The 16,125-nt window shown below is 42.8% G+C and overlaps 1 protein-coding gene across 1 annotated transcript in view; it reads right to left on the reverse strand.

Annotated features, from left to right (window-relative positions):
* Window positions 1-16,125, reverse strand: part of TCF4 (transcription factor 4) — a gene marked incomplete in the record, with an annotated part of 501,923 nt that overhangs the window by 376,504 nt on the left and 109,294 nt on the right. Inside the window, 2 exon segments of the mRNA XM_056544897.1 lie at window positions 4,061-4,114; window positions 10,250-10,311. Coding sequence (XP_056400872.1) covers window positions 4,061-4,114; window positions 10,250-10,311 — 116 coding nt within the window.

Below are 16,125 nucleotides of genomic sequence, written 5' to 3' on the forward strand. Positions count from 1 at the left end.
ATTTTTGTTTTGATCGGACTTTTTGATCACTTTTTATTCATGTTTCAATGGTATAAAAAGTGACCAAAAATAAGCTTTTTTGGACTTTGGAATTTTTTAGCGCGTACGCCATTGATGGATCTCAGGCACGGAGCAGTCATTCGTCGATCGGACACCGAGGAGGCAGGTAAGGGCCCTCCTGGTGTCCTGTAAGCTGTTCGGGACACTGCGATTTCACTGCGGCGGTTCCAAACAGCCCGACTGACTAGTCGGGATAGTTTCACTTTCACTTTAGAAGCGGCGGTCAGCTTTGACCGCCGCTTCTAAAGGGTTAATAGCACATTGCCGCGATCGGCAATGTGTGGTATTAGTCGCGGGTCCCGGCCGTTGATGAGCACCGGGACCGACGCGATGTGTTGCGGGGTCGCAGCGCGACCACGCTTCATATCGTGGGAGCCGAGGGCAGGATGTAAATATACCTCCTGCGTCGTTAAGGGGTTAGTGAAAACCTGATCCAGAGTGTTCTAGACCTCAGACTGGGCTGTAGATTCACCTTCCAGCAAGACCATGCCCCTAAGCACACAGCCAGGAAAACACAGGAGCGGCTTAGGAACAACTTGAGTGGCCCAGCCAGAGCCCTGACCTAATGGAACATCTCTGGAGAGACTTGAAAAGGTCTTCCACCGATGGTCCTCATCCAACCTGACAGGGATTGAGAGGATCTGCATAGAAGAATGAAAGAAAATCCCAAAATCCAGGTGTGTAAACCTTGTGACCTCATCCCCGAGAAGACTGGAGGCTGTGATCACTGCCAAAGGGGCTTCAACTAAGTCCTGAGTAAAGGGTATGAATACTTATGTTAATGCAAGATTTTAGTATTTCTTTTGTGAATAAATTAGCAAAGATTTCTAACATTCTATTTTTACTTTGTCTTTATGGGATATTGAGGGGAGAATATTGGGGGGAACTGTGATTGTTTTGTAGAAAAAGGGTCTGAAGACTTTCCAAATGTATTGTACGTGGTCAATGACAACGGGCAAAGGACGAATGATCTTTATGGGAACATTTTGAATATTGTTCACTGACAATTTTCATTTTTATAAAAGATCTTTAGTTTATGGTACAAAAGTTTCAAACACAACCGAATTCTTTCCAGATATAGATACAATCTCTCATTGGTCAGCTAAAATGAACACTGGGTGTTAACTTTTACCCAATGAATGATCGTTTTGGTTCAAATAGCTTTTAGTGACTTTAATATAATGTGGTTGGGTATCATAAAGGGAGACATACACATGCAACAGTCAGATAAAAGTTGGTTCGGTCGACTGCAGTCTCTCCCGATCCCTTCACACACATTAAATGGGTACTCCGGTGGAAAACAATTTGTTTAAAATCAACTGTGTTAGAAAGTTAAACAGATTTGTAAATTACTTAAATATAAAACTCTTAATTCTTCCAGTACTTATCAGCTGCTGTATGCTCCAGAAAAAAGCTCTTTTCTTTTAGAATTTCTTTTCTTTCTGACCACAGTGCTCTCTGCTGACACCTCTGTCCATGTCAGGAACTGTCAAGAGCAGGATGGGTTTACTGTGGGGATTTTTTCCTGCTCTGAACAGTTCCTGATATGGACAGAGGTTTGGAAGAAAATAACTTTCTGTGGATCATACAGCATCTGATAAGTACTGGAAGGATTAAGAAAACAGTCAAGTTTTCTTTAAGGAGAGTAAAGGTAAAGGCTGTTATCAGACTCCTCTGGAGGCAGCTCATCTCTTTCAGAACAAAAAGATCAGGCAGTTAGAATTCTACATGCCCAATCTTTCTCTTATCTGACATTGTTTGTCGGGGGAGAATGAAGAGACTAGTAGGAGAATTTTGGGGAGCCTTAAAGGGGTACTCCGCTGCTCAGCATTTGGAACAAACTGTTCTGAACGCTGGAGCCGGCGCCGGGACCTCGTGATGTCATAGCTACGCCCCCATGATGGCATTCCGCGCCCCTCAATGCAAGTCTATGGGAGGGGGTGTGATAGTCATCACGCCCCCTCCCATAGGCTTGCATTGAGGGGGCGGGTGTGACATCACGAGGGGGCGTGACCATGAAATCACAAGCTCCCAGCGCCGACTCCGGCATTCGGAACAGTTTGTTCCAAACGCTGAGCAGTACCACTTTAAGTGGGATGAGTAATATTGCTCTAAGTTTGTATGTCATCAGGTCCATTGCCAGGGCTTACAACTCTGTAGAGAAACATTTGGATTCTAAACCTCTGCTCAGAACGGGTTTGAATGAGTTTAGGGGTCTCTTCTAAGGTATTTAGATATAGGGTCTAAATACATTAAGGCCGTTGGCTGTGCGGTCTTGCTGGGAGTTGAAGTTTTGCAACATCTGAACGGCCGCAGTTTGAGACCACTGGTTTAACCGAATGATGAATATAATGGAGTTAACATTAAGAAGCACACTTTATTTTGTTTTGATCTTATTATGGAGAATTATTATTAAAGGGGTTATCAAGGAATTGAAAAAAACAGGTAATTTCTTTCAAAAACCACTCCCTGTCTGTCTCCACTTTGGGTGTGGCATTACAACGTCACACCATTCACTTCAATGGAACTGAGCTGCAGAACCACACCCAACCTGGAGACAGACGGGGAATGGTTTTGGAAAGAAATTACCTGTGTTTTTCTATTCCTGGATGACCCCTTTAAAGAGTACCTCTCATCACATTTTTTAAAAAAAATATTTTATAGTTTATTATATATATAAAACAATTTACTAATAGGGTTCTATTAAAAAATGCATTCTTCTATGTTTTTTTTGTGTTTAAACTTTTGGCCACTAGGGGTCTCCCTAGGAGTCCCTTTTTTGGTCATTTCGGACTCACGCCAGCCTGGCGGCTGAGTCCGAAATCTGATATTCAGTGGAGCTCCTGCCTGTCAAGCAGACAAGCGGGAGCGAGCGCTATGCGCGCATCCCTGCCAGGCGCGCTCCTGACTCTGCTGGCCAGCGGTGCCTCAGGCTCCTCGTGCTGACAAGGAGAGCCGGTGTGAGGTGGATTTTTCAAACCCATGCAAAAGTTGGACCGCGGTCCGACTTTTGCATGGATATGAAAAATCCACCTCACACCGTCCCTGCCCTGCACTCCGACTGTATGTGCGCTCCTGAGAGGGATCGCAGCAAACAGGAAGAAGGGCGGAAGCGGCCTGGCAAGGCTTCAGATGACGTCGTGCCTGACGGGACCCACCCACTTCCTCCCTTCTCAGACGCTCCTCTCTGAACTACCGAAGATGAACATAAAAAGGTATTTTTATGTGTTTTTTAAGTAAAATAAACGCTAGGATAGAAAGAGTTAGAGACGGGGACAGATGGGGAGGGGATTAGGGAAAGTTTTGTTGATAATAGGTACTCTTTAAGCGTTAATATTTCCTATATCATAACAGTGATGGGTAATGCTGCTGTAGGTTTATATGGCACATTATTATGACCAAGGTGCAAAAAGTTGAAATCATTCCTTCGCCCATTGCCAGAGCTATGTCTACCATAAAGGAGTAGACCTGACTCTTTGGGGAAGGGCACAGAATAGTTTGAGTTCTGGACAGCTGTTTGTATAGAGTTAATATTAATTGTATCAGCATTATTTGATGATGCGGAGGCGCCATTTAACTTTCATTTAATTGGCCAAATTCTCTAGGAACTCTCTCTAGTCTTGTCTATTGCCTGTGGCCTACAGAGGACCCCACCCGAGTCATGTAACTCAATAATTGTAAAGCCATATAAGATACCATCAAAGATTAATGTTACACAACATTCTCAGGAGGACGCATCATTTCTGAGCCCCTTGGGTCCTTGACACGGTCTCAGTTCCTCATAGATGTTACTACCTGAGTTTCAGTCTTAGACATGTTGTATCTCATAACTTTCCTACCCAGTACACACAGACACATGCACACAGAACAAGTACAGTACATAGAGAATAAAACGTTTTCAAAAGAATAATTGAAAAACAGCGGTAATATATAAGCCATCAAAACTGTTCATGCATTAGTCTCATAATACAATGCAAAATATAGAAGCGGGTTAACATACATGCAGCCACCTCCGGGGGGGATGGACACTGGCCTGCACACTGCATGACAGCTTCTGAAGGGCAGAAGAAGGAAGTGTCATTAGTACCAAATAGACTTTTCGCTAGTATAATATCGATCAAGCTAGATATTTACCATAATGGCGATCGACAACTTAAAAAGGGACTGTACTTAAAGGGGTATTCCTGGTTTATGCATCTTATCCCCTATCCAAAGGATAGGGCATAAGATGTATGATGGCAGGGGTCCCGACGCTGCTGTGCTGGGCGCTGGACGTAACGTCGCGGTCATGGCCCTAGTGACGTCAAGCCACGTCCTTTCCATTCATGTTTCCGTCACGCCCCCTCCCATTGACATGAATGGAGGAGTCAAGGCCGTGACATCCCGTCTCGGATGCAGCGCCTGGCACAGAATGCCTGGGGCTGCACCGAGATCCTTTGGATAGGGGATAAGATGTATAAACCCGGAATACCCCTTAAAAATACTTCTAACATGTCATCCAACAACATCGGTGGAGGGTCTAAACTACTATCTAGGCTTTTTTTTAATTCTGACATATTTATATGACATCTTGGAAAATACATTTTAGATACATTTCCCCTTTAAGCAAGTGGGCTTGGACGGGAGCCACATGTCTTTTTTAACCATATTGTAATATGGCAGTCAATAGGGAAAGCTGCATTATTTACACACAGAGCCCTGCAGACCTCACAAAATGTCAGCTTTTAAGGTTTGCTGAAAGATGGTGTAAATAATGTGGCTTAGCCGCATCCCCTGTAGTGCCATAACATTTAACTGCCTCATTCCATGAATTTCTCTTTTAAGAACATCCTTGGGAGCAGATACATTTGTTGTTATGAGAAGTGAAAGGGAAGAACAAGATGGAACGCTGAGGAATGTTATCATGAGACCGGGCAGAAGGGACGAGGGGGGGGGGGGGGGGGAAGGTTGCGGACAAGGACGTTAGCTCATCAGCAGATGACAAAAACCGGAACGGTTGCATGCAATACAAATGCAGTTACCTATGTACTAAGGATGCAAGACAATAGATGTCCAGGCAACATTGAGGAATGAGTACAACCTTATGGCAGGAATAAAGGGCAAAGAGAGTTACCTTTGATCTATGATACTCAACAATACATATTAATAGAACTTTTAAAGGGGTACTACCATGGAAAACTTTTTTTTTAATCAACTGGTGCCAGAAAGTTAAACAGATTTGTAAATCCCTTCTATTAAAAAATCTTAATCCTTCCAGTACTTATTAGGGGCTGTATACTAAAGAGAAATCCACAAAAGAAATGCATTTCCTCTGATGTCATGACCACAGTGCTCTCTGCTGACCTCTGCTGTCCATTTTAGGAACTGTCCAGAGCAGGAAAAAAATCCCCATAGCAACCATATGCTTCTCTGGACAGTTCCTAAAATGGACAGCAGAGGTCAGGAGAGAGCACTGTGGTCATGACATCAGAGGAAAGGCATTTCTTTTTTGGATTTCTCTTTAGTATACAGCCCCTATAAAGTACTGGAAGGACTAAGTTTTTTTTTTTAATAGAAGTGATTTACAAATATGTTTAACTTTCTGGCACCAGTTGATTAATTTTTTTTTTCCATGGGAGTACCCCTTTAAGGCTGAATATCATTGTTGTTTATAAATTAGACCTAAAGACCCAGTTCCATTAGTATCATGCAACTCCTGTTTACCACATCCTGGCTGGTTCGCCAACTTTTGGCCTATAACAACAATTGTATTTCTGGTCAATGAACCTTTCTTGCACCCAGTAAGTACTTATTTTGTGGACTGCAGATTCATGAATATATACCCCTTCAGATTAATTAATATATACTTCTATTAGTTACAGTTGGCATTAGCTTTGGTTACAGTTACTCTGGGTCCTCATATATAGACAATGCAAAAACTGATGCAAAAGTATATCAGTTGTTGTCAGTTTTTTTTTCACATTTTCTAGAACAGAAGTTTCAGAGCTGGATAAAAAAAAACAATGCAAGACACATTCTTATGAAAGAATAAAGTTTACATTTTAATAGGTGAGTGCCATTGAAGTTTCTACTTTGTGCTCTATTAAATGAAAGCTTTTTTTCTATATTTGATGTGCACCCCTATTAGTTTTTCTCGGCTCTATCCCACTCACTAGGTAATTTTTACCATCATTGGGCTGTAATTTGTACCTACTTGGTGGTGCCACCCCGCTATTCCTCATTATATGGCATAAGTGGTATTATATTGGCAGTAAATCCAGTTGGTAATGAGACCTGAACACATGTTTTTGAACCCATTGGAAAGTCCTCTTCTACTCTAGTGGGCCAGTTTAGCCTTGAATCCAGCAGAAGACAACTGGATTTGAAGGAGGATCTTCTACTACTCTAGTGGGCCCAGTCCAGACCTGTGTCCAGGACAATTAGATCTAAAGCTAAAAGTCCTCAGGACCCCTACTTCAACTTTTTAGGTTATTGTGTAAACTTCAAGTCCTTCTTCATAATATACCTATATAGAATGGAGAGTTTGTGATAAAATCGAATAAGAACATGTATAGTGCTTATTCTGTATAGCTGCAGGGTGGGCCCTCTAAATCATTTCCCCTGGTGGGACCAAGGAATCCTAGTCTATTACGACAAGTCTTCCCTCTATGTTTAGGTCATAGTCTCCAAAACAAAAGAAGGGCAGGGATGGATTAAGGGTAGGTTTTTCGTTACATAAAGGTCATACAAGGAGATGTTATTTGTATCTAACATCTCATTGCAAATGTGATTGATATAAAGGATAGCTTTTTCTTGTTGGACTGAACATAGTATTCCAATTGGGTGGGAAATACAGCTGGACCGAAACAATCTTTCGTGCTTGGGCACCTGTAGACCCTCACAGCCTTCCATTTTTGAAACTAAGAGAAGTGGCACCAATGGTATCCAGTCAACCAACCCTCCTTCCACCATAGAAATCACATGTACATTGACAGAAATCTACCACACATTTTAATAGGTAGATCAACGAGATAACATAAATAAGAGTTATAGAGGGTCTTCTATAGCAGATCATTGGATTCCTGGCTATTATAAACATGACTTATTTTATTCGTATGTTTCTAGCCTTGTGCTTTCATGTAGGACTGCATCTTCAGAAGATAATCTGTATTATGAATGCACGGCTCTGCATGACTGATGCTCCTGAATGCTACAACACAGATGTCACATCAATGAGATATGGCGTGGAGGTTTTTTTTTTTTCTCCATTTTCTTCTAAACTACTGTTACAAGTAAAAATGAGTGGGCAGGTATCAGATGCTATCACAAGATCAAAGGAAGTCATAACAGAACCCAGACTTATGGTTTGACTCAAAGCAACCATATGTCATGTGTGCCTTTAGGAAAACACAAAATACAGTCATTTCACGATGACCCCTGAAGTTCTGCCCGAACAAGCAGGCTGCTTTCCTATAAGATTTCTGCTTCGCTGAATGGCCGTTTGACTGCATGTATTCTAAAACTTATAGAACCAAACTCCACATTCCATACTATGTCCCATTAACTCTACAGGGCACGGGTCCAACACTATGTCTCGAAAGAGATTGAAGGCACTAAATTCCTTTTAGAACTTCTAGATGTATTGTGCATTGCACAATTTTGTACCAATTGTGTTGAATTTATTGCTATGGAGAACACCATAGTAATATGATAGAAAAGAACTTAGATTGACTTATACTGTATTTGGGCAAATGATAGCTTGAGTCCAACGCTGTGGCTTGAAAGGGACTAAAGACACTTAGCTCTCTGTTTTGGTTAGTAAAGTGGGGTTCCATGGTCGGGGGCACTTTCTAAAATGGTCATCTGCTCATACAGCACATGAAAAGGGATTGTCTAGATGGGGCAACTCATTCACTAAGTGGCTTTCTATTGGGTTCCTGTTGCTACCTGTGATACTCAACTATATAACATGTGGCTGTGATCGTTAAGCCACAAGAGCATTAGTGAGGTCAGGCATTAATGGGGTCTCACATGACCTCACTTGCACGTGGTGCAGTAATCTTTCGATATGTACCACCATTAACCTCCTGATCAATGATCCATTGGGGAATTTTAATGTACAATCCGACTTCTTCCTTCAAAGACTTGCATTAAAATATTGTATAAAATCAGATGATAGAAGCTCTGTATTTACAATACTGCATATCATTAGAATACATCTTACCAATAGGACTGGTAGGGTTCCAGCCTCATAGACCCTCACTGAACCAAAGGTACTGCATGCCTTCATTAGTTCTCCTGCCCAGCGATGATCACATGACTGGGGCTATGTTGTATCTACAGATGTAGCCACATGTGGCATGCTACTCTGTTTCTGTGACATGCTACAATTTGGTAGAGTTGAAAAAGTACATACAGGAGTAGGAACTCATGTCCATTGCTATACTCCCAGCTCCTGTAGGTAAAGTAATGTAGTGAGCAGCAACGCACCCAGAACTGCGTGTATCGCCAGGTCTGTATCACACCCATCTGGAATCATGATGTCATGCAGTCACAATGCGTTTGACGTTGGCTATGTCGGTATGTAGCAGGATTCCCTTTTCACCAAACTGAGGTCATAGACTGTAAAGGAGCTGCAGCTCTTACTATAACCAGTGCTATAGATCCTTTATACAGATAAATTAAACATCTGCATCAATTTACAGTACACTTCACTTTAATAGAGCCAAGCTGCAATACCCTGCATGGACAGGTGTGGTGCTGTGTCTAGAAAAAAAGCAGACCCTTTAAAACCATGATGCACTGGGGCAGTGTGTTCAATATCTTCTAACTTATATGGGTCTTCTACATATCAACGATTAGTCATATAACATATAGGTGGACTGAGTCCGTCAGGGAGAAAGATTATATAGCAACCCTCCATACTTTCTCACAGAGGTCTAAAGGGAGAAAAGGGAGAGTGCTTCTTGGTGTGATAAAAGAGAGATACTCAGTATAAAAATTTAATAAGACAGCAGTTCATCAGATTTGGTTGTGTAACGTCATACACAACAATGGTAAGAGGTAGTGTATCCGCATCAAGAGGTAGTGTATCCGCAGCCCTCCGGCTAGGCAAGGTATTCAATTGGTCTGGTTTCAAGGAGAACGCCGCCTCTACATGGCGCAGGATACAAAAGGAATGGAGATCAGATAAAATAGAGGTAGTTTATTTCCCAAGATGCAACGCATTTTGCGGCGGGAAAGCAGCTTCATCAGGCATCATGCCTGATGAAGCTGCTTTCCCGCAGCGAAACGCGTTGCATCTTGGGAAATAAACTACCTTGATTTTATCTGATCTCCATTCCTTTTGTATTCTGCGCCACATGGAGCTGGCGTTCTCCTTGAAGCCAGACCGATTGAATACCTTTCTCACAGAGGGGGGTCCTAAGGGGATATCCCTCCATGACACAGTAATATAATCATTTACTCATATGTTACTTTTTATAGCCAGACTTTCTTTTCTAATTTTGAGGATTGGACATTTTTATTTGTGTGCATTTTTAAAAAAAGGGGTACTCCACTGCCCTAGCGTTCAGAAAATTTTGTTCCGAACGCTGGGTGCAGGCTGCGGGGGTCGTAACATAACGTAACGTAACACCATGCCACGCCCCTTCAATGCAAGTCTATGGGAGGGGGCCACGCCCCCTCCCATAGACATGCATTGAGGGGAGAGGCATGGTGCCACAAGGGGTGTGTCCATGACATCACAACCCCCCGCAGCCCGCACCCTGCGTTCGGAATAAAATGTTCCAAAAGCTGGGGTAGTGGAGTACCCCTTTAAAGGTGTAATAAAGAAGAAAAACATGGCCGCTTTCTCGGAGTAAAATTGCCACACCTGTTCACAGGTGCTCTGTGGTATTACAGCTCAGACCCGTTTACTTCAATGGAGCTGAGCTGGAATGCTAGACACGACCTATAGAGATGTGGTGCTGTTGGGAGAAAGCAGCCATGTTTTATTCCATCATGTTGATCCAGAAGAAGGCAGATTCAGAAGAAATCACTGTATCACTGACCCCAGAATCAAAAAAATTTAAATATAATATAAAACAATAAACTAAATATGGATTTTGCAAATAGACAGAACATTGACGTCAAACACAATGGATACTTTTATACATCATGAGTATGATTTTCCATAGGCCTGAGTGATCGAGACAATGTTTGTACTTACTCGGGACGGGCTCGGATGTGCACTGCTCCCCCAGGAACCTGAGCTACCTCTGTCTTCTACATCTAAAAAAATAAAATTGAAAAAAATTAATTAAAATTAAATACAACTTCTGACTTTTCTTACAATATGCATTTTAAATTAAGGCTTCTGACTAATCTGCTGTTGGCTTTAATTAAAAATCCCATAGAGCACCACTGTATTGATAATAGACATCTGACCCATCTACTTAAAGAAACTCATTTAAATTCACTGTTGAATTCTTCAGCGCCCCAAAGAAGCCAAAAGGTTCTGCAACAAGAGTCTGTAAATCCTTTAAGACTTGAATAAAAAAAAAAAAAAAATAAACGTTGCATGAAAGTTTTAGTCAAAGTTTAGTACCTACACACAGAACTCCCCCCCCCCCCAGGAATATAGCTAACTAGCTGAGTACTCGGCGTTGCCCAATCGACCTAACTAAACTTGTGGGAGAGGAAAAGCAATAATGACGCTCATATCCCTTCCTCTTATCTCGTCCTCATATCTCGACCTCATATCTCGACCTCATATCCCGACCTCATATCCTGTCCTCATATCCCATCTTCAAATCCTGTCCTCTTATCCCTTCCTCATATCCCGTTTCGTAGCCCATCTTCGTATCCCGTCCTTGTATTCCGTCCTCGTATTCCGTCCTTGTATTTCGTCCTCATATTCCAACCTCATATCCCGACCGCATATCCCGATCACATATCCCATCCTCAAATCTGTCCACATATCCCGTCCTCATATCCTGAACTCATATCCTGAACTCATATCCCGACCTCATATCCCGTCCTCATATCCCATCCTCATATCCAGTCCTCGTATCCCATTTTCGTATCCCGTCCTCATATCCCGTCCTCATATCCCGACCTCGTGTCCCGTCCTCGTGTCCCGTCCTCATATCCCGTCCTCATATCCCGTCCTCATATCCCGTCCTCATATCCCGTCCTCATATCCCGTCCTCATATCCCGTCCTCATATCCCGTCATCGTATCCCGTCATCGTATCCCGTCATCGTATGCCGTCCTCGTATCCCATCCTCATATCCCGTCTTCGTATCCCGTCCTCGTATTCCGTCCTCGTATTCCGTCCTCGTATTCTGACCTCATATCCCAACCCCATATCCCTACCTCATATCCTGACCTCATATCCCATCCTCATATCCTGACCTCATATCTCATCCTCATAAAGTAATGTACCAGTGAATCAGCTGTGATTTAATAGTTCAGTCATTTAACTATGTATTATTTCAGAAATCAAAAACAAAGAAAGGGAAAAAAAGTGTCAACAAAACAAAAAAATTATTATCATTGCTCCAATTTGGCACAATTGCAAAAATAAATGATGACCTATTGCTTCATAGCAGTGGTAGGGGCCCCAGTGACCTCAATACTCAATGCATGCCAACAGATTTAGTAGCCAGTCTGAATCACACCCAGTGAAATACACAGCAGTATAACAATACACGGTATCCTCTAAAGAGAAAAAGAAAATTCTATTCATCTACTTTGGGAACATTCTGATCAGTGCAGATGCATCTATATGTTTTATTATTCTATATTTATAGGATCAGGATATATTTCAGTTATACATCTCCCCTCCAGCTCTAGCTGTATGCTGCTGCTATCTCTATGGGGTCGGGATATATAGAAGTTATACATCTCCCCTCCAACTATATCTGTATGCTGCAACTATTTCTATTGGGTCAGGATATATAGTAGTTATACATCTCCCCTCCAGCTCTATCTGTATACTACAACTGCTATCTCCATGGGATCATGATTTATAGTAGTTATACACTTCTGCTCCGGCTCTATCTGTATACTGCAGTTATCTCAATGGGATCAGGATATATAGTAATTATGCATATCCCCTCCAGCTCTATCTGTATACTGCTGCTGCTGTCGCTAAGGGATCAGGATTTATAGTAGTTATACACCTCTCCTCTAGCTCCATGGGATCAGGATATATTGCAGCAATACATTTCCTCTCCAGCTCTATCTGTATGCTGCTGCTATCTCTATGGGGCCGGGATATATGGTAGTTATACACCTGCATTTCTTGCAGCTTTTTTTCTGCTTCCACTGTGATTTTCCCCAAATGATGGTGAAAAATTTGAGATAGTGTACTGCTATTGTGTAAAATATGGTAAAAGGTGTAATTTTTACCATGATTATGAATTATGGAAAATTGCTGGAAAAACAGCTAAAATTCTGTAAAAATGCTCCAAAATATTCAACGTGTCAGCAAAGCCTAAAAGCTTTAAAGGGTTACTCCGCTACCCAGAGTTCCAAACACTGTGTGCGGGCTTCCATTTTCACGCCCGCCCCCTCGTGACGTTACGCCCCGTCATGTGACGTCACGTCTCGCCCCCTCAATGCAAGTCTATGGGAGGGAGCGTGACGGCCGTCGCGCCCCCTTCCCATAGACTTTTATTGAGGGGGCAGGCCGTAACGTCATGAGGGGGCGGGCATGAACACGGAAGCCTGCACGCAGGGCTCGGGACTCCATGTTCCAGACGCTGGGGAGCGGAGTAATCCTTCAAATCTTCATAAAACACCTCAGTTGGGATTATAGGTCAAATCACTTCACCTGGGGGCTGTCAAGCACTGGCAGCCTGATGAGATGACCAGGTGGAGTGATCAAAAACCCCACCCAAAGCCAGAGCATTCATGGGAAATGTAGGCTGCATTACAGTCATTTCAGAAATTCTTTGTGCATCCAACATGGTCGGGAGTAGCCAGTGTTTCCCAACCAGGGTGCCTCCAGCTGTTGCAAAACTACAACTCCCAACATGCCTGGACAGCCAATGGCTGTCCGGGCATGCTGAGAGTTGTAATTTTGCAACAGCTGGAGGCACCCTGGTTGGGAAACACTGGCCTAAGTTCTCCCTATAGACAAGTTCTATTGTGTAACTCTATGACAATGTAAAGGGAATCGGGGGAGATTCGGAGCTCTGTCTCAGAAAATTAAGAAAATAATCGGCATAAAATTGTCCCATAGGCATGACCGTGTCATTAGTTGCGGTATCGGCGCGTAAGACCGGGACTAAGATGCAATATCCACAGGCAGAGGAAGTGAATTTTTATTTCGTTCTTTGAAGAGGGTGTCTTGTGTTGTGAACACTCGATGCGGTGAAGGTTACATTTTTTTGGGCAGGGGTAGGGGAAGTTGCACAAAACGTAAGAGAAGGAGGGAGAACGAAAACTGAAAACAGACCTTTGCTACTTAGTAATGTGGTAGGCCTCTGGGGTAGGGATAGTGTAGTTAGGGTATTGCTTCAGTATATCAGGGGTTAAGGTTAACCCTATTGTTCGTGACGCCAGGCTGAGGGCTAGTATGCTGAGGTAATTCTCCGGCCTATCACCGCCCTTCCCAGTAACGATAGGTACATGAAATGACTGAAGGTCCACAAGGTAGTTGAATTTGAACTTGAATAAACTTTACTTAAAGGCTTCCGGTACATCCAATGAACAGTAACAGTCTCTTTAATACAGTCTCCATACACTTCAGTGACTGACAATTGTTGCGGACCTTGACTGTTGATATAAGTCTCTAAATGTAGGGTATTTTGCAAAGATCCGTCCGGATTTAGGGGATAGATATGGTCCGGTGATCTTGCAGAGTGCTAGGGATTGATTACACTCACAGTTTTAGAAGATATCAGCCATCGCTGCAAGGCTCGGGCCTAAACTCACTGATGGCAGCAGCGCAGATCCTTCTCTAACAACAGCCCACAAGCAAAGAGATGCTGCTTGCTTGGCTGCGCAGGAACAAGAGAGATTAATGGCTGCAGCTCCCTTATATGGGCAGGGGCTGAGCCGTTTTGGATCGGTCCAATCAGCTGTCACTCACTGTTACAAAGCATGGTGGGTGATCACCTGACTTCCTCCCAAAGGTCCTTGAACCATAAACCATAGAGTTTACCTGATCACGTGACCCGCAGGTCCTGCTACGCTCCGTACAGGTAATTAACCAATTATATTTATATAAATCCTAAATAAACTGTTAGATAACTAATACCTAGATGAGAGGTGACAAGGGGCGGACTAGATAAGAAGGACCCCGACGTCCTAGGGACTCTGGCTATGGGGACCTCTATACAGGTACCTTATAGGATGCGGTACAGAGACACCACAGTAACATAGGGGGAGATTTATCAAAACCTGTTCTGAGGAAAAGTTGCCCAGTTGCCCATAGCAACCATTCAGATTGCTACTTTCATTTTGCAGAGGCCTTGTTAAAAATGAAAGAAGTGATCTGATTGGTTGCTATGGGCAACTCAGCAATGTTCCCTCTGGACAGATTTTGATAAATCTCCCCCATTGTTCATAAGGTTGAAAAAAGACCAGAATCCATCAAGTTCAACCTATATCCCTAATGAGTCCCTACTGGGTTGATCCAGGGGAAGGCAAAAAACCCTCATTCTAGAGGTAAAAAATCCTTCCCGACTCCAAATATGGCATCAGATTAAATCCATGGATCAACGTTCTGTCCCTATAAATCTAGTATACATAACCAGTGATGTTATTATTCTCCAAAAATGCATCCAGACCCCTTTTAAATTATTTTACCAAGTTCACCATGACCACCTCCTCAGGCAGAGAGTTCCATAGTTGCACTGCTTGTACTTGTGGTGAACGACTGACTTCACAGAACTTGGTGTTTTAGAAACCGGGCGGTGATCTCGAAGTTTACTTCTGTTCCCAATATGCAACGACAAATGTACGATCCGTTCCTTGTGTGAAAAAGTTATTGGGGAGATCACCAAAACCTGTGCAGAGGAAAAGTTGACCAGTTGCCCATAGCAAAAATAAATATATTTTTAAACTAGACCTACCCTTTTAATGGAAACTGTCAGATTCCAAAACTTTTTATATGTTGTACATCTTGGCAAAACATTATCTTTACTATTATACGTCATAAAAAAAGACATTTAATTCCTTTTCATGTGGTTTATAAAAAAGACCACTAGGGGTCCCCATACCATCCCATCCCGAACATAATCCTGTCCGGCTGCAGCATCCTCTTTGTCCCAGCTGAAGCACAGGCTGGGACAATGTCCAGAAAGTGAGGGTAGGACTAGTACTCCTCTGTGCTCACTCCCGTCCTATCAGACTGCAGCATGCAATAAAAGGGAGGAGTGGGTTACAGAGCAGCCTGAAGTGATTGCATGAAGAGACCCAGCACAGAAGACTCAAGGAGGAAGAGTCATCAAGTAGAGTGAAGATTTTTTATTGGGTGACTATTATAATAGATGGCGGAGGGGCAGTAGACATTGCATATCTAGATTTTAGTAAGGCTTTTGACACTGTCCCACATAGAAGACTTATCAATAAACTACAGTCATTGAGCTTGGACTCCCATATTGTTGAGTGGATTAGGCAGTAGCTGAGTGACAGACAACAGAGGGTTGTAGGCAATGGAGAATATTCGGAGCAAGGTCTTGTCACCAGTGGGGACCTCAGGGATCTGTACTGGGACCAATTTTGTGTTATATCTTTATCAGTGACACTGCAGAAGGTTTGATGGTCAGGTATTGGTCTTTTTGCGGATGACACAAATATATGTAACAGGGATGATGCTCCTGGAGGGATCCACCAAATGGAAAAGGATATAGGCAAACTGGAAGAATGGTCAGAACTCTGGCAACTGAAATTTAATGTGGATAAGTGCAAGATATTGCACCTGGGCGTAAAAACCCTCGGGCAGAATATAGACTATGTGATACAGCCCTGACCTCAGTATCTGAGGAAAGGGATTTAGGAGTAATTATTTCAGAAGACTTAAAAGGTAGGAAGACAATGTAATAGAGCAGCAGGAAATGCTAGCAGAATGCTTGGATGTATAGGGAGGAA

This window comes from Hyla sarda, chromosome 1, assembly GCF_029499605.1.
Source record: "Hyla sarda isolate aHylSar1 chromosome 1, aHylSar1.hap1, whole genome shotgun sequence".
Lineage (NCBI taxonomy): Eukaryota > Metazoa > Chordata > Amphibia > Anura > Hylidae > Hyla > Hyla sarda.